This window comes from Barbus barbus (assembly GCF_936440315.1).
Source record: "Barbus barbus genome assembly, chromosome: 45".
Taxonomy (NCBI): domain Eukaryota; kingdom Metazoa; phylum Chordata; class Actinopteri; order Cypriniformes; family Cyprinidae; genus Barbus; species Barbus barbus.
Genome location: NC_136723.1, coordinates 12,684,298 through 12,702,363, shown reverse-complemented (window position 1 = coordinate 12,702,363; position 18,066 = coordinate 12,684,298). Strand labels below are relative to the sequence as shown.

The 18,066-nt window shown below is 38.3% G+C and overlaps 4 protein-coding genes across 5 annotated transcripts; 3 read left to right on the top strand and 1 right to left on the bottom strand.

The window, feature by feature from the left end:
• Positions 1-92: 92 nt before the first annotated feature.
• Positions 93-8,081, top strand: LOC306864084 (thrombospondin type-1 domain-containing protein 1-like). 2 transcript variants are annotated; one of them, XM_079407796.1, is made up of 5 exons: positions 93-259; positions 1,025-1,149; positions 2,468-3,427; positions 4,065-4,223; positions 4,318-8,081. In XM_079407796.1, the coding sequence occupies exons 2-5, from the start codon at positions 1,092-1,094 to the stop codon at positions 5,754-5,756; spliced, it is 2,616 nt and encodes an 871-aa protein (XP_079263922.1). In that variant the 5' UTR covers positions 93-259; positions 1,025-1,091; the 3' UTR covers positions 5,757-8,081. The 2 variants fall into 2 exon arrangements, with proteins under 2 accessions (XP_079263922.1, XP_079263923.1); XM_079407797.1 differs by having other exon boundaries at positions 128-259; positions 1,030-1,149.
• On the bottom strand, positions 6,428-8,222 carry LOC306864085 (fibrinogen-like protein 1; the record flags this gene model as incomplete). The annotated part of the gene is made up of 7 exons (XM_079407798.1): positions 6,428-6,611; positions 6,701-6,891; positions 6,966-7,054; positions 7,125-7,222; positions 7,331-7,490; positions 7,825-8,059; positions 8,166-8,222. The coding sequence occupies 7 exons, from the start codon at positions 8,220-8,222 to the stop codon at positions 6,428-6,430; spliced, it is 1,014 nt and encodes a 337-aa protein (XP_079263924.1).
• Positions 8,223-9,425: 1,203 nt separating this feature from the next.
• LOC306864106 (phosphatidylinositol 3,4,5-trisphosphate 3-phosphatase TPTE2-like) lies at positions 9,426-16,411 on the top strand. The gene is made up of 20 exons (XM_079407822.1): positions 9,426-9,812; positions 9,908-10,046; positions 10,740-10,817; positions 11,018-11,095; positions 11,181-11,228; positions 11,376-11,537; positions 11,900-12,019; positions 12,106-12,205; positions 13,182-13,245; positions 13,410-13,474; positions 13,564-13,624; positions 13,740-13,821; positions 13,917-14,005; positions 14,083-14,144; positions 14,227-14,307; positions 14,401-14,506; positions 15,383-15,480; positions 15,651-15,746; positions 15,861-15,931; positions 16,011-16,411. The coding sequence occupies exons 3-20, from the start codon at positions 10,768-10,770 to the stop codon at positions 16,111-16,113; spliced, it is 1,536 nt and encodes a 511-aa protein (XP_079263948.1). The 5' UTR covers positions 9,426-9,812; positions 9,908-10,046; positions 10,740-10,767; the 3' UTR covers positions 16,114-16,411.
• Positions 16,412-17,175: 764 nt separating this feature from the next.
• LOC306864453 (E3 SUMO-protein ligase ZBED1-like) lies at positions 17,176-17,998 on the top strand. Its single transcript, XM_079408473.1, has 2 exons — positions 17,176-17,351; positions 17,496-17,998. The coding sequence occupies exons 1-2, from the start codon at positions 17,294-17,296 to the stop codon at positions 17,873-17,875; spliced, it is 438 nt and encodes a 145-aa protein (XP_079264599.1). The 5' UTR covers positions 17,176-17,293; the 3' UTR covers positions 17,876-17,998.
• Positions 17,999-18,066: the final 68 nt, after the last annotated feature.

The following is an 18,066-nucleotide window of genomic DNA, read 5'->3' as shown; positions in this document are numbered from 1 at the left end:
TTCTTCACAATTTGTTGGCTAGACACAAATACTAAATAGATTTTTGTGGAGACCAGACCGCATCCTAACTTAATTTCCCTAATACCGCCGGCAGAGGAAGCGAGGGAGCGCGCGAGCACTGTCTCTCAGTCTGGAGCGTACCTCAGAGCGTGACGTTCATTCATTTAACGCTTAAAAACAAAAGTCACGGTAACGTGATGCCTTTCAGCCCGACCAGGATACAAGAACATAACAGTATTCACCCGACTCAATGTCATATGTAAGTAAAATACTTTTATCATCTACCTCTATACCTTTAATTTAGCATTTAAGTGAAGGCTATCGACAGGTTTTGTTTATAGTAAGAATTGTAATGCATTAAGGGTTTTTTATTTTATTTTGTATAAGTTCAAGAGTACAGATATCTGGACAATATGAGTAGTAAGTTTACAACATGAAGTAATAGGAATTTGAACGTTTTAAATGTGTTGTAAATGTATTGTGCCCCAGCAACATTATAGCATTAGTCATCCATTTATTATACAGAATTTTCTTTTATTATAGAATGATAGTAGGCTATATAGTATTTTGTAATAATTCTATAGTTATAATAAAATATATTAATATAAAATGTAGGCTATATATTCTCTATAGAGATTATTCTTTATAGACAGGCTATTATTTATACATAACTTCCTCGAAAAACTTAACTGAACATGTATGTCATGTTTAAGCCAGAAATCTTTTTTTTCTTCTTCCATAACTAAGCCTTGCTCGATGTTTGGATAGATAATACAAATCAAAAAAAGCCATTGTGTGTAGCCTATATTTTATTAAGTGTAAATGTAGCCTATATATGTATGTACTGAATAGTCTATGTACTATGTGTTAAAAGGTGAGATTATCAAGAAGATATTCAAATTCATCTTTCCACTTTACCAATTGAGAGTCCAGTGAAAGAGTCAGGTGATTGCCAAAACAAAAAGTGTGGTATGGAGAATGAACATATTATATCTTGTGTCTTACTGAATTTTATCTGTGTCAGGACAGAGTGAATAAAATCGGATTGGGGTGATGTAGACAAAGAAAGATAAGAGGCCGCAGAAGTCGGAATGACACAGGGCTTCCCTACAGCGACCCTATTTGTGCTGCTCTTCCTGATGGGATTTGGTGAGAAGATGTCCTTACATTTTAAAGAACAGTTTTATCCTGGAACTTAGTCAAGTCATCTTTATTTGTATGCCAAAGCAGGTTTATGGAAAATCATGCCTTAATGCTGCAAGCATACAAACCGTAGGTGACTGTAGCAAGGACAGGAACTCCAAACCTGCAATGCAACAGGTGTAATAAAACTATTTAGTTTTCATTACATCTGTAGGAATCGTGACAACAGCACAGATGTTCAGTTATATAATCCAACTTTTCTGCTTCTCATGCAAAATAGAGTTTAAATGAAGGTTAGCGATTGGCAGTTTCAAGTGCACCGTGGTGAATCGAGTTCAGTTGGAGAGGAAAATGGAGGGAGGGGGAAGGGAGGGTCACTGACTTTTCCTGCACTCTCTTCCCCTGGATGTATTTGTTTTTTCTGCAGGAAGTGACCCACACACACAGCGTTTGTTAAATGCCACCTCAAGTTCTAATACTGCAGGAATAGACAACAGTACTGTGCAACTTAAACTTTAAAAATTCAGTGAGAACTTACGTGTTTCAGTGTTGCATTATTATTAAATATAACATAGTAGTATAGTATTTACATATGGCTCCAAATGCATAACCTTAAATCTACAGTAATATTGGAGATAAACCATAAGGTCTAATCTGGGTCTGAAAAAAAAGACAATTTAAAATGACCAGTTTAGCTGAAGTCATGACCTTGTTGTTGGTGTGCTGCGTCACAATGGGCTGTGGTGCATATACTGGCGATGGTGAGTTTTCGCATTCTAAAGAGCACATTCCTCCCTTTTCTCCATATTATTTTCTGTCCTACAGACAGTCGCTGTCAATAAAAATAGCAGAAAAGCCAAAAAGAAGAGAAGAAATAATGTGAAATTTCTTCCAGGCTTGTAGTTGCTAGTCTTCTAATGTTTTTAGCAATCAGACTTAGTTTTATCCTGGCAAAAAATAAGAGGGGCAAAAAACTCCTAAGCCAGAGAAGGACCACTACCATAGAGACTAAGTGTTTGACCTGTAAATACCACACAGAACATCCGTGTAATTGCATAAAGGCCTACATGCTAACAACCACTCAGAATCCTTCAGAATCCATAGCTAAGGAAACCACTCGCCCAAAATCATGACAATGAGTTCAGCATGGTTTAATATCAATCACTCACATTTTCTTTAGCTACAGGGAGCAGACTCATCACTCCTGGCCACTTTATGCTACTTGAGGGAGCATAGTAATAATAAAGATCCAAACTGTTCATCAAATCAAAAAAGTTTTAGGTCTGTTCATTTGTTTTTCATTTATATTTTCTTTCTTGTATAGCAATGGCTGGTATCCATCTCTGGCCATCAATGCACATCGCCTTGAGCAATGCCAGTGTGTTTGTGGATTACAGCACTGAAAGCAACATCACTGACCACAGGCTGACAGTGTCATTGATTGACATGGACAGGGATCTTACAGTACTCTCCAGGGTGCTTCCCTTTAACCAATCAGAAGGGTCACTGGAGTTCAATTGCTCTTGCTTCCTGTATGCAGGTAATTTCAGATTCCGACTGGAGCAGAAGCACAACCTTGGCGTGTCTAACAGGAGCGCTATCTGGTGGTGGAGTCCAGTTCTGCATGTGCACTGGCCCACCTTTCACCTGGCTGTGGATCATGGCAGCAACAACCGGAGCTCTAATGACTTTAGGATTGGAGTGTACACTAACGACAACTTCCATCCTTGTTCTAGCAGCAAAGCTTCAACTCTCTTCCTTGACGTTAGCTACCTGGAACAAGTCCAGGTAGGGAGGAACACCTTTGAGAAGGTGCAGAACCGAATAAGACACAATATTAAAGTAGTTAGGTCACAACATCTGGAAATGCCATGTGCATCCCCTTTGACAGAGCGTGGCTTCATCCAGATTTCTCTAAAATCCCCTCACATCCAGCAAGACATCAAGTCCTCTGGTCCTCTTTACCTGTCCAGCATCTTCTCCTACAAGCTTGTTGTGGATAACATTTACAAAAGTGGCTGTGAGGGAGCCGTTTCTGTTCGTCGGATCGCTCCTCCTTGTACAGTTACAAATGGAAAAGTTCTGCTTTATAAGGAACAGAGTAATGACATGGCTGCTCCCTCTCAACTGGCCTTCAATTTCCTCACACAAGGGGAGAATGAGACTGAGTTTAACTGCTCCATCTTTGACCCCGGCAGGAATAAGTACTGCTTCCATTTCACACTCATCTACAGTAAGGCTCCCAGTTTAGTCCACACCTGTGTGATTGTGCAAAGACATACAAGTGAGTCTGCTTTTATCTGTTGAACATACAAAAACTAGCTCATTTGTAATCTGGAATTAGCAGCACCACTGATTTGTTCTTAATTTTATGTTTTAGGCCTGACAGAATCACACTAGGTTGAATAAAGCAACCTAAATGCAAACATGCCTAATTATTTTTATTAGTTAATTAATTTGCTAATTTCACTAATTGGTAGGCATTTATCACTATTGCCGTTGTTTGTATTTAGGATTAGTGATTTGAACCCCTAACCCAGGGGTGGCCAATCCTACTCCTGACCAGCCACTTTCCAGCCAAGTTTGCCTCAGCCCTAATTAAATTTAACTGAACAAGCTAATCAAGGTCTTCAGGATCACTAGAAACTTCTTGGCAGGTGTTTGAGCTAAACTCTGCAGGAAAGTGGCCCTCCTGGAGCAGCACAGGACACCCCTGCCCTAACCTCTAACCCAAAGTATTAAACTTAGTATTGCAACCAGCTAACAGTTACCCAGAACACTCTATGCCTTGGCATCTTATCGAGGATTTTGATAAGCAAGCATCATACAGAGATTTCTTGAGACAAAATGTACATTAATGTATAATACAATAAATATTTTTAATGTATTTCTTCTCTCTGATACGTATCATTGCTCTAAAGGAATGTGGGGACCATGGCAGCCATGGAGTGGTTGTAGTGTGACATGCGGAGAAGGGGTGCGAGAGCGTGTTCGTGAGTGTCTGCTGCCCTCTAGTGGTGGGATGCAATGCACTGGCATGGTTAGAGAGCAGTCACACTGTTCACTAGAGGATTGCACTGGTAAGCATTTGACTGTTTTTATCCATTTAATTTTTTGTTTTCAGAATAAATTATTTCAGAAAAAAAACTCCATCCTGTTTTTTTCTTTATGTAGAGGAGCTTCCACCTCCACCCCTCACCCCTCCGCCAGCTGTGAACTCACCCCTAACTGGGAATCTAGTGGTAGTGGCGGGGATCTCCCTGTGCCTGGCTGTGATCCTGGCCACCATCTTTATCACAGTGTGGAGAAAACTCTGCCGTGCTCCAAAATGCAGCTCCATGCGCCGTGGATCTCTGCACTCTCCCAGTGGTCGGAAGAACTCTGATGAGGCTTCTATCTGTGGTCACAGCGTGCAGAGACCCAGTTTCTCAGAAAGTCTCCTGGCAGCTCCCCTCCAGAAGGGACTTACCTTGCCTGCAAAGCAGGGACCTTTTGACCGAGGTGTGTTGGCTCGTCAACAGAGCATGTCCCTTCCTCTTCCCCTTTCTCAAGACCCAGAGAGGATGTCTCCCTCTGGCCAAAAGATGCTTCCACCTATTTTTGGCTACCGCTTGGCTCAACAGCAGCTCAAGGAGATGAAGAAGAAGGGCTTAAAAGAGGCCGTTCAAGTCTACCATGTGTCCCAGAGTCCAGTCGACGACACCATGCTTGAAGCAATGGCTTCAACCCCAACTGGTCTAACTCCAGTGCCCAAAGAACTTGACAGCCCAGAAGAGTCAAGCAGCAGTCACTTCCGCATAAGGTCTCCCTTTCCAGAACCCACGTGGCTTCCCAAAAACAATGCTTTAACAGACAGACAAAAGGTGGACTTGTTGCTTAGTCCCCCGAAGTCTTCATTCGGTGCCAGCTCCCATCGCCTTGAGCGTACGGCAGATTGGGTGGAGATGGTAGAACGCAGTAGACTGCCATACTCCAAGAATCCCAACTTCAGGAGAACTTCAAGCTTCCATGAGAACAACCAGAATCAGCTGCCCCCGTCCCGACCCTACCGAGAAAGAAGCATGACCCAGGTGACTCCTCGCCAGCTACCAGAGGGGAGCTGTAGAAGCAGACCTTGGGAGCATACACTTCCTGAACTTGAGGTCTGGTCTTGTTCCAGTCCCAGAATAACTGATAACTCTGTGGACCACAGGAGAAGACCATGGGTTGACACTCCCCCATCTCAGCCAAACTCGAAAGATTCAGTTCCAGTGACACCAACAAAAGAGCCCCTGGTGGACCGTCATCGCGTGGCTCGAAGCCCATCTTCTGCACTGGACCGAGCTGATCTGGCAGAACAGAACTGGAGCAGAAGAGGTCCTTCACCCATCCAGAGGAACATACTAGCCAGGAAACTACGAGAGGCTAATTCATCAACCTGCCAAAGGCAACGCAGTTCCACATCTTCTACCTCAGAGCAGCGCAGGGGACGCTGTCGTAGCCTTCCTCTCTCTGCGGACTACAGCAACTCCCCGTATACTCTCACAGAGTCAGAGCAGCACATGATGGACATTTCTGGATACTTGGGTGAGGATGATGGAGTAGAGGTTTTGACTATTCATAAACTCACCTGATCAAACCTGCGTTTCTGGGAGGTTCCTACACTCTGCTGAAGCAAACTCAAACTTCTCAAAAATAAAAGTCTTAATAGAATGAAGCACTTGTTTTTAATAGTAGGAGGTTATTATTGCTCCATGCATATCAGATTTGTTAGCTCCTTTTATTATATTAATGTTTTCAAGACTTGAAATGAAACCTATGATCAATTTTATTTTTTATTTATGTGGTTTTGACTATTAATTTGAAAAGCCATTTTGATCATGCAAACCACGGACTTTAAACAGTATCCATATCACAAGAATATTTTGTACACATTTGGATTAGTTTATACACTGGAAAATCTCAGTAGAAGATAAAAGTAGTAAAATAGTTTGATACAAAATCTTAATCAAGACTTTCAGTATGTTTGGATGCTGCTTTATTATGGTATGCACACCGTATGCTATTGCATGCAATGCAGTATTATATTTACCCTTTTACACAAATAATAATAAGCATAGTATTTTACTTCATATCAGATCGTAATTGTAATATGTAAGCCAGTGTGTTTATTCGTATTACCAAGACAAGTCTTTTCTTTTGTCCCTAAGATCCTTTCTTACTTTTGGCACATAACTTGTAAATCTTATAGTTAATACACTGTAAAATACACAAATGTGCATGATGAGACTGTTTAGCTGTCGTGCTACTCAATAGGTCCTACTCCACTCCCTATGTTGTCCATGTAGGAGCTGGGCCGGACCTTCATGGCTGTGCGTCTGAGAGAGTACCACAGTCCTCTCCAGGTGCCCCAGACTACACCATTATCATGCTTGGCTTTGTACTCTCCACCTCTGTAAAATCTCCCATTAAGATTGGCAGCATGACACCTGTAAGTAGGCAACAGGTAACACAAAATTTGGTGTTTAGTGTACAAAAAAAGATATGATCATAAAGTCCAGAAAGGCCTCAGCATCACCTGTTATACCACCAGCCCCCCCTGTTCTCAACAGCACAGTTTCCCTGCTGATAGCGATCGTGATCCTGGTCCCGGGTGCTGAATTGCATGCCGTTATGAGAGGCTGACCACTGCTCCACCATATTGGCCCCTCCGGACAGGGCATCTCCTGCCTGACCACTGTACATCCCATAGTGCAGCCTGTACTTATCCTAAGGATAGATGAGGAATGATGTGAGCAGAGAGGAATTTGATGGAATAGGAGACATTAAAGTGTTAACCATACCTTTTCATCTGACACTCTGAAGTGGTCATATATGGCATAGGATCTCTCTCCTTTCCAGTCCATCAGTTCAATTTTCATCACATTTTCACCTAAAGAGGATTTTAATTTTACTATTGTAGAACAGAAAAGCAGAGTGATCAGCTTGTATACAAATCTTACCATCATTAAGCAGGGTATGAATATGATCATTTCCAAGCCAGAATTCATCTTTGCTTGACTGAAAATGACCAAATCCATTTTTATAATCTTCCCACTTTCTGTGAATAGAAATGGCGATTTGATCATACTGATCTTTATGTGGGTCTGAATGTAAGAATATAAACTTTACGCAAAAATATTCATTAGTACAAAGACATTGGACTTACCTGTCAAAATCAAGTTTTCCATTGATTCGTTTCTGAATCACAGTCCAGCCCCCACCATCTTCCATGTCACAGTACACAAGGACTGGTTCAACTGACAGTTTGGGTTTAATCCTGTAGAATCCGCTCCCTGGTTTTAGTCTGTCATACAACTCAGAACAATCTAACAGACATAAATTATAGAAAAAAATAATGATTGAACTATACTTTCTTTTTAAAGTACTCTGTTTTATCACAAATGTACTTTTCTTTCCCTTTTGTATGTCAGTTTAACCCCAGCAATACCAGTTACAATTCAAGAAATGCAATCAAATATAAAACTTAAAATATAAAACTTAAAACATAATTCAGATTTCAAACCCCAGAGAGATTAAAAAAAAAACTTCATATACTTTTAAAACATTTCAAAATTTGTTCATAATTCTCATAAAATTATGAAAAGGTTTAATTGCAAATTAACAACGTGAACAGGTTTCTTATAAAAGTAGAAACATTACCTTTGTCATGAACTAATAATGAGCCTCCAGTACTTGGTAGGGTGGGTAAAGGTTCAGTGTTGTTTTCAGGGGTCTTCTTGTGTTCCAGTGATAGTTCCAGGTTGGGAACCAGCTTGAAGCGTCGGTGATTACGCAGATGCATAACTTTCCATTCCCCAATCAGCAATTTATTATTCAGCATCTGAATCTCTTCCTTCAGCTTCAACACTTCAGATATTTGGCATTCTTCCTCTGCCTCAATAAACCAACATTAAGACAACATTATTCTTCTGTTTGTGGTTCTTTTTCTATAGGCTGTTTTTCTAATGTTTAGATATTGTAGAAATTCTGGTCAAACTTACTGAGATTTGAAGAAATGTGAGAGCATGAAACACCAAGATAAACACCAGCTGTGACATGACTATCTGATATTCTTTACATGAAAGTGGAGAAATGTGTTAATCTTGTCCAAGAATAAAAACACATCAAATGCAGCAAACATAAACTTCCATTTAATCTGCATTCAACACGTAATGTTTAGAAATACAAACATTTAAAATGTTTAAATGCAAGTAGAAAAATGAGCAATATAGTCAAATATTTGTAAAATATATAAATAAAGGTTTATTAAATATAAATCTATACTTACAGAACATGGTGTTCTTACCCTTCTCCAGATTAAGTGTCAATGAAATGCCCTCCAGACTTTCATTTCTAATATTTATAGGCACTGCTGGTTCCGCATGGTTCACATTAATCTGTCCACAGAGTCAGATCTTCCCCCATTCCACACATACCAGAAGCAACAACGTACAATTGCTTTCTTTATAATTTATGTGGAATTTCTGTTCCACATAAAACACACAAAACCTTTAATATTATTGTATAGGCTACACCATCCCTACTGAATACTTAGGATATAGGCAGCTCATTTTACGTTTTCGTCTTTATATTTAAAAATCCTATAGGCTAATTGTGAACCTAGACCACAAAACCAGTCTTAACTCGCAGGTATATTTGTAGCAATAGCCAGCAATACATTGTATTGGGTGAAAATGTTCGAATTTTTTTATGCCAAAAATCACTAGGATATTAAGTTAATGCTCCATGAAGATATTTTGTAAATGTCCTACCGTAAATATATCAAAACGTAATTTCTGATATGCATTGCTAAGAACTTAATCTGAACATCTTTAAAGGCGATTGTCTCAATATATATATATATATAGGCTATATTTGGCTTTATTCCAGATTTTCCAATAGCATCGCATCCAAATATTATCCTATCCTAACAAACCATACATCAATGGGAAGCTTATTTATTCATCTTTCAGATGATGTATAAATCCCAGTTTCAAAAAATGGACCCTTATGACTGGTTTTGTGGTCCAGGGTCACATTTGTCATTTAGGTGAACGTGTTTGGAAAGCCGTAGGATGAAGCAAATAATTTTATTTTGCGTGAACTGTTCCTTTAATACAGACGACTTTTAGATTTTGTTCATATATTACTTCGTTCTTTATTAAGCAGTTTTCACAAAAAAGGTCTCCACAAGAATTTATAATTACTGAGGAGATGGAGTAGCGTTTTTAGCCCCCTAAGAAAACATAAACTTGTATCGCGCGTGCGCGCGCAAACGCACTTTAATTACAACCATATTTTATTAACACTAAGTATAATACCGCATTTGTTTTGTTATCACCGTTTCCACTAGCCATACTTATTTTGTGTGCATGTTAATTTAAGGAAGTTAAAAAGCGCTAAGTCTGCATCAGGAGTGAAGAGGGCGGTGTGAATGTGTTTGTGGATGGAAGACATAAGAAAACTACTGCGAACCTTTGACCCTCCTTCCTTTGCTATCACAAAAAATCACGGGACAGTCACCGCTCGTAAAGACAATCATGGAGACCTGACACAGAAAGACGGTTTGAGGAACATGTGATTGTTCAGAGAGCAGAAAAGCTTCGAGTCGAGCAAAGTGTTTCCCGGATGCTCTTTCTTTCTGACTGGTTTGTATCAGTTTTCCCAAAGCTGGCATTCTTTTGCTATGATCTCGTTCAGACTGAAACTAACTAATTATTTATTGTTATATTTCTTTATGCAGATATTTAATTTAGGGCTTCATACTTGATTTCGAAACTTTATGGTGCAGACAACTTTCGGGATTAGTAATTAATCAGATAATCTATGAATCCACCTCAGAAACCTTGAATGTGGACCCTCTGAGGATTTATTGGTCTAAAGTAAGTACATCTTTTGTCATGTCTCGGTTTGTTAGACCTAATTCTGCTTTGTTTTTCAATGTTGTTTGATTGATAACCACTCTCCACTCTAATCACATCACCCCACACTTCCACTTTGCACATTTTTCAAGTACAATCTGCACTAATTTGTAGAAGGTTACGAAAGGATAAATGAGTGGGACTTACATACCATTTGTCTTTGTCTTTAGTATCCTTTTACTCACTTATACACTTTACTGCACTGCACAGCACAGCACACGGACACTTTATCACTGACATACACTTTACTTTTTATAGAATCTATATAGAATCATATTCTATTTTTTATTCTCATATCTATTTATTTTATTTTATTGCTAGTTTATTCTGTATATATGTTTACTGTACTTTTTCTATTTGTATTTTTGTAAACTTTAGGTTTTTCTTAATTTTGTTGGACAATTTGTTGGACAGTCGTACAATACATTTCACTACATGTCGTACTACGTATGTATATGTATGTGACAAATAAAATTTGAATTTGATAACTCATTAATAGATTAATTTGTGTTCGTAAGAGTGTAGCATCTGTTTGTATTTGATAAACTCATGATAAAATTATTTAATATAAGAGTTTATATGCTATCTTCACATAAACCGCAGTTTAGTTTTATTCATTTTATTTAGTTTTTATTTTATTTTATTTTTTCCCAGAGAGAAACTCAAAACTTTCCTGTAAAAAATGACGTCTGTGCATTTCAACCCTGGGTTAGATTCAAAGGAAGTTAATGGGTAAGTGAATAACATTCAATTGAAGTTACTAACACTTACAGTATAATGACCTTTACTCCCCCAACTTTAAATCAGTAATTCAGCACTACTCCCAGAAGAATTACATGTTTAACAAATGACTCTGTCTGATGTTTTGTAAGCTTTACGTTTCTAAAATGATGCAATGTAATGTTGTCTTTTCTCCATGTATGTTGGAGCAGTAATGGGGTGAAAGAGGAGGCAGAGGTGCAGATCGATGATGGAAAGGAAGAAACTGAGGACCCAGACACCATGTACCAGTAAGTTAGCTTATAATTAGTTGACATTGTGATGTTTTGAGATTTATATTCTTATGTCTCATCCTGCATTTGATTTGTTTTGTAGTCGTCTCCGGAAAACTATAGCTCCTTTTGTGATGTCTTTTGGTTTTCGGTGAGTTGGATCATTTCAGAATGTCATAAAAAGAAGCTCCTAGGACCTATAAAATCCAATAAAAGTGGTAGGACCTATAATGTCCAATAAAAGTAGATTTTAGACTGTTTGTGTGATATAATAGGCTGCTTCTCTTCTTATTTGCAGTGTTTTTGGCCTGGTACTGATCATTGTGGATATTATTCTGGTCATTGTGGACTTGTCACTTTCCAGCAGTAGTGACGATGTTAGAAGTGCAATGGAGGCCGTTTCTCTTGTCATCTCCTTCTTTTTCCTCATTGATGTGCTGCTCCGTGTATATGTGGAAGGGTTAGTAGTTTTTCAAAGTAATTTTTACGAATTTAGTTTTTTGTCTTGCATCACATTTGAACAATTTTACCAAACACTTTACTGTAGTGCTGTAGTGTTCATGTTTGACATGACGAGTTGCTCATGATAGGAAATGATCTGCAGGAAACACATGTTTTTCCCAAATGAGTTTTTTCACTCTGGACCAGTTCCTAGAGCTCAAGCACAAACATAAGTTAAATGGTCCACAAGCTCTGCAATAATATTGGTTATATACAGTATGAGCATTATCAAAAGCTGGTGCAAAGATATTATTTTACATATTTAGGCTCTATTCCTTAGCCATTTCTGATAAACCATTCTTAAATCATCTTCTTTCTCAGATTCAAAGTGTATTTCAGCTCAAACCTGAATATAATAGATGCTTGTATTGTGGTCGTTACCCTAGTCGTCACCATGATCTACGCATTCACCGATCTCTCCGGAGCTAGCCTGATTCCCAGGTACAGCAGATTTAACAGAACACATTCTCAGCATGCTCGCATTCCACCCAATATTATAGAAGTATAATGATCTGGTGTGTTTGCAGGGTGGTCACTTTCCTGAGATCTCTGAGGATATTGATTCTGGTACGTGTCTTCAGACTGGCCTCTCAGAAGAAAGAGCTTGAGAAGGTCACCAGGAGAATGGTGAGTGACTTAAAACACCAAGAAAATGTTGTTCATCACAGTTTCTGGTGTGGTTATTATAATAAATGTGATGGTGTCTCTTTAGCTAATCAGGTAATGAGTGGGATTTCTGGCATCTCTGCTGGCAGAGAATGAATTTCCTTTTTTTAATAACCACGTCTGCTGTTTTTGTTCAGACAAAATGTAAATCGAGCCGTATTTTTATGCAGAAAACATGCAGAGTTGTGAATGTGAACTTGTGGATTGACAAGATAAAGCATTATAAAAATTAAAACAATAAAATCTATTTAGATGTTAATTAATATAATAATAGATTGATGATAATTGTTTAATGTAGTAATTGATAGTTCTGACATTTCTTTTATCTTAAAAATGGTTTAACGGCTGAAATGTGAAGTTTATCATTTCATAAAACGTCTTGTTTTTGTAGAAAACCTGTATCTGAACTGTAAATCATGCTTTTTAACCATCATTTTACAGTTTAAAATGTTACCATAGACATTGCTTAACCCTTCTCATACAGTATTAATTTTATTTGTGCAGGTCTTAAAAAGTCTCTCTTAAATTTGAGCTTCAAAATCCTGCAGATACCCTTTTTCAATCTGTTTGTGTTTCAAAGACGCATGTGCTCACACAGGCTGCATGTGTGTGTGAACAAAAAACTACAGTAAAAAGAGCAATATTATGAAATATTATTCAAAAATATATATTTAAAAAAAAAAAATATTTAAACATCTATAGATAAAAATCTTGACTGCAGTGTATTTACTTTGAATTCTTCTTTTAACCTTTAATCCATTTTTAAACTTTTTTTTATTTATTTTTTTCTGTTCCTTATTTAATATTTGAGTATTTTTCTTGTCTTTGTTTAAATGTTCTTAAACATATGTTCTTTCACATTGCTCACTCTCATGTAAAGCTTTTTATGTTGCATTAAATTGCTGTATAAATTCACTTGATCTAATAATTTTCATAGGTGTCCGAGAACAAAAGACGGTATCAAAAAGATGGATTTGATCTGGACCTCACTTATGTCACAGGTTTGATTGCTATTTGTTGTAGTTGGTAGAAATACAGCCATTTCATTTCGTCTTCATGTTTTTCTCTTTAATTTTGTATCAGATGTATCATTTCAAATTCATTTAAACCATTAAACAACATCAAAATGAATTAATTATTCATCATTGGTCTTCTGTCTCCTCAGAAAGAGTCATTGCCATGTCTTTTCCATCTTCTGGGAAGCAGGCGCTCTATAGGAACCCAATCAGAGTAAGATACATAGGAGTAGTTTACATATTTGAATCGTTCAGAAAACATTGCAACAAATGTATGATGAATACATAAATGACACGTTTCAGGAGGTCGCTAGATTCCTGGACACCAAACATCTGGATCACTACAAGGTGTTTAACCTCTGTAGTAAGTAGACGCTTCTCTTAATGATTTCTATCAGATTATTTTGTCTTAATTGCCCGTACAGATAATTTCTAAAAGGAATGATAAAGAAGGTGGCTAATCTGACATCTTGTTTCAGGTGAGAAGGGTTACGATTCAAAGTTCTTTCACTATAGAGTGGAGCGTGTTATGATAGATGACCATAACGTGCCGTCGCTTGAGTAAGTGTGCTTTCACCTCAACTGAACATCAAAATATGAATTTTTAACAAGGTTTGAGGCTTGATTGGAGCTCTGTTTGTTATTAATGCTGTCAGAGATATGCTGCGGTACACGGCCTGTGTTAGGGAGTGGATGGCAGCAGACTCCAGGAATGTGATCGCCATCCATTGCAAAGGAGGAAAAGGTCTGTCGTTTGGTGGTATTCAGTGTTGTATGTGAATACAGGAAGTGTCTAAAGTGTGTTTGGGGGGGTTTCAATAGGGCGGACTGGGACGATGGTGTGCACGTGGCTCATCGACAGCGACCAGTTTGAGAGTGCACAGGTATAGTCTGCTCATCCATGTTTACATTTAGAGCCTTTCTCATCTAAGAATGAGTTACATTTTTCTTTAAACCATCTTACAGGAGAGTTTGGACTACTTTGGGGAGAGACGGACTGATAAAAGTATGAGTTCGAAGTTCCAGGGTGTTGAAACTCCCTCGCAGGTGTGTGTGTGTGATATCGTATTGGAAGTCATCAGTAACCAGTGAATGCATATAGTCTTTTTTATTAATTTTCTGTTTGTTGTGCGCTTGCAGGGTAGGTACGTCGGTTATTATGAGATCATGAAGAACCAGTACAACTGTCAGCTACCACCTCAGAAGAGCCTGAAAATAAAGAGCATTCGAATCCACTCCATTGCAGGTAAGACCCAGCCTGTAGTCAATTATAATAAATACGATTATTATAAATATATTACTTATAAAACTTAATATATACATGAGAATATATGAAATGAAATATTTAGATATTGAATATGAAAAAAGTAATATGTGACCCTGGCCCACAAAACCAGTCATAAGTCGCTGGGGTATATTTGTAGCAATAGCCAACAACAATACATTGTATGGGTCGAAATTATCCATTTTAATTTTTTTGTTAATGCCAAATATTAAGTAAAGATCATGTTCCATGAATATATTTTGTATAAATACCGCAAATATATCAACAACTTAGTTTTTGATTAGTAAATGCATTGCTAACAACACTTAAAGGAGGTTTTCTCAATATTTAGATTTTTTGGGATTTTCAAATATGTTGTATCTCGGCCAAATATTGACCTATCCTAACAAACCACACATCGATGGAAAGCTTATTAAAAATGATAAATTACCTATGTGACTGGTTTTGTGGTCCAGGGTCACACATAGAACAGCAATATATAGTTAATATACAGTACGTTTGAAATACATGTAATATATCCATGCATATTTATTTTATTTATATTTATATATTCATACTGAATAATATAAAAAAAATATGATTAAAATAATAATATAGTTTATATATATCATTGATTTATTTACAATATATTGAATATGAAATTATTTTAAATTTAAACACATTGAATGTGAAATAATGTTGCATATATTCATATTGAATTATATATTTAATATTAAAATGAGTTTTCATGCAAATGAATATTTAGTAACACATTTTCACTTTAAGTAATCCAAGGAAAACCTATGGTAGATTGTACAGGAGCAGTGTAATGTTCCCGTGGCTGTGGTTGTTGTTCAGGTGTAGGGAAGGGTAACGGGAGCGACCTGAAGGTGAAGATCATAGTGAAGCGAGAGCTCGTCTTCCAGTGTGTCTGTGCAGAACAGCAGAACTGTGCGGTACGTGTCTAAAGCTAGACATGATTGTCAACACGTTTAACACGTTTCTCTATGTTGTGTATAATAAGGGCAAAGCTAGCAACTTTACTACTGGCGTACCATTAGCACTTTACTCTGTAGCTACATTCCACGTCATTCTGATCAACCTGTCATATATTTTTTTTTTTCAGGTGTTTCCTGACACCGGTAACAATGCGGTGGTCATCAGTTTACAGGAAGGGCCTTTTGTGACTGGAGATGTGAAGGTCATGTTTGAGTCCAGTGCTGTAAGTCTCCACTATTTTAGTATTTAATTGACCCATGTATTTGATGAAGTGTCGGCAGAACATTTCAATGAGGTTTTCTGTTGCTTTGAACTTTTTCTCTCTCTCTCTCTCCAGGGTTTGCCAAAGGGTTACGAGGACTGCCCTTTCTATTTCTGGTTTAACACCTCTTTTGTTGAGAACAACAGGTGGGTTTTTTGTCAGTAGTTTTGGAAGTTTTTTTCTCTTCTGAGAGCTGAAATCTTTGTGGTGGTGTTTGTTTTGTAGCTTGTATCTCTCGAGGGAGGAGCTGGACAATCCACACAAATCAAAGACCTGGGACATCTATAAGGAGGACTTTGGAGTGACGTTGTATTTCACAGACCCTTGAGAAGAAAACTCTCTGACAGTGATATAGTTTACTATTTTAGTCCTTTTGTACAAGTAGATATATCTTTTGAGGTATGCTTACTATAAGCTGCAAACAGAAGCCAATGTAAATACTCCACATAAACCTACAGACATATAAGATTTGAATGTGTAAAAATGTTTTCATTTCATTGTATTTCCATGGTTTTGTGTAAAAAATGTATTAGAAATTTTGTTCTTGTACTTGTACTGTGGTTCTGTTTATCTTTGGCAGCAGTTAAAATTATTTGAAAGAAATGATAAAAAAAAAAAAGCATATCAAACACCTGCTTCCATGGAAAATATGTTCAAATATTTCGAGTACATACTGTCATCAGGCATGATCCTCTGCCTCCTAGTGGTTCTGTCCTGCACTGCGTCACATTTGACATGTGACGTTTCACAGAATACATTTTTCATAGGGCTGGACGATTTTATCGATTCTGCGATATAAATCGATATTTTTTCCCAAAGAAAGTATCGATTTTTTTAGCCGCGAGTATCGATACATACGTCCCATTCAAATCCCCCGTGTTGTTTACCCCCGTTCGCGTTGCAGGAAGAGCGATTTGGTCAGCCAGCCGCTAGTGTTGCTGTAGAGCAAGCTACCCGTACTAACTTTACACAGACGCAGATGTCTACGGTCCTCTTCCTGTTTACCAAGTCAGAGCGAGGATATTCAGAGAATGGCGGCGAATATAAATCCAGCACCCGCCTGCTTAAAAGCAGATGTGTGGGAGCACTTTGGTTTAAAAAAAAAGAAGGAAAGCAACGACTTGGATAAAAGCATCGCGGTTTGTAAGCTATGTGGCACTAACGTTAAATATTCCGGCAATACCACAAATTTACGAGCGCACCTAAAACGTCACCACCTGGACAAGTTTATGCTTACGGAGGACCCAAAGCAGCAGCAGCGGTCGCGTGACCCAAAACAAACTATGCTGGACATCGATGGCGGTTGTTCCCACAAGTTTCCATCTGCTTCACCAAGGTCGCAGAAAATTACAGAGTCCATTGCCTACTTTATTTGCCATGATTTGAGACCGTATTCAGTGGTGGAAAACCCCGGCTTTAGGCGCATGGTGAACGCGATGATGTTGACTTAGTCACTTTGGAGTGTGGATGAAGAGGGCACAGCAAATGCTCATGCTGATGATGAGGGGATGGCATCTAAAGAAGATGATGAAGACGCTGTGGATGAAGGAGAGCAATTCATGGAAGGTCAGTAGGTCAGTAGTATTACCCATTGTTATCCAGTGAAGCGCACTGTGTTGTCTGAACTTCTGTGTAGGAATTATGGAATGTGCTTAACTATAAAGTAATATATAAATATAAGTAATGTTTTTATTGTTTATTTATTTGAAGGTCAGCGTCCTCCACCCAGGATTCCAAGGCCGTCTTGTCCACTGGCTGCCCTTCTTGGTGAACGATACGGTGGTGGTGCAGCACGAACCAAGAAAAATACCCAAGAGGACGAGGCCAAGGAGCAGATGACCCGCTACAAGGAGGCAGATCTCCTGGAAGTGAAAGAAGATCCACTGGTCTGGTGGAAGGAGCACCAGTGTCAGTATCCACTCTTGTCGTCACAACTAACTAAAAGGTACCTCTGTATCCCTGGCACTAGTGTTTCCTCTGAGAGGGTCTTTTCCACCGCCGGAGATATCATCACTGCTCAGAGAAGTGCACTTCTCCCAGAGCATGTGGATCAAATTATTTTCCTGAACAAAAATCTGAAGACAATGTAGATCACTTGGTCTGCAGTTATGTGGAGAGGAGAGTTTGTTTAGTGTTCACTTAAGGCCTTAAGCTACTTTGCTAAGATGGGTACAATTTTTTTCAACTTGAATTATTGTCTGGCTGCCATGGTTTATTTTTTCTGCTGGCTAGACTGGCTACCTCACATACGTGTAGGCTTATAGGCCTTAAAATACTCCGC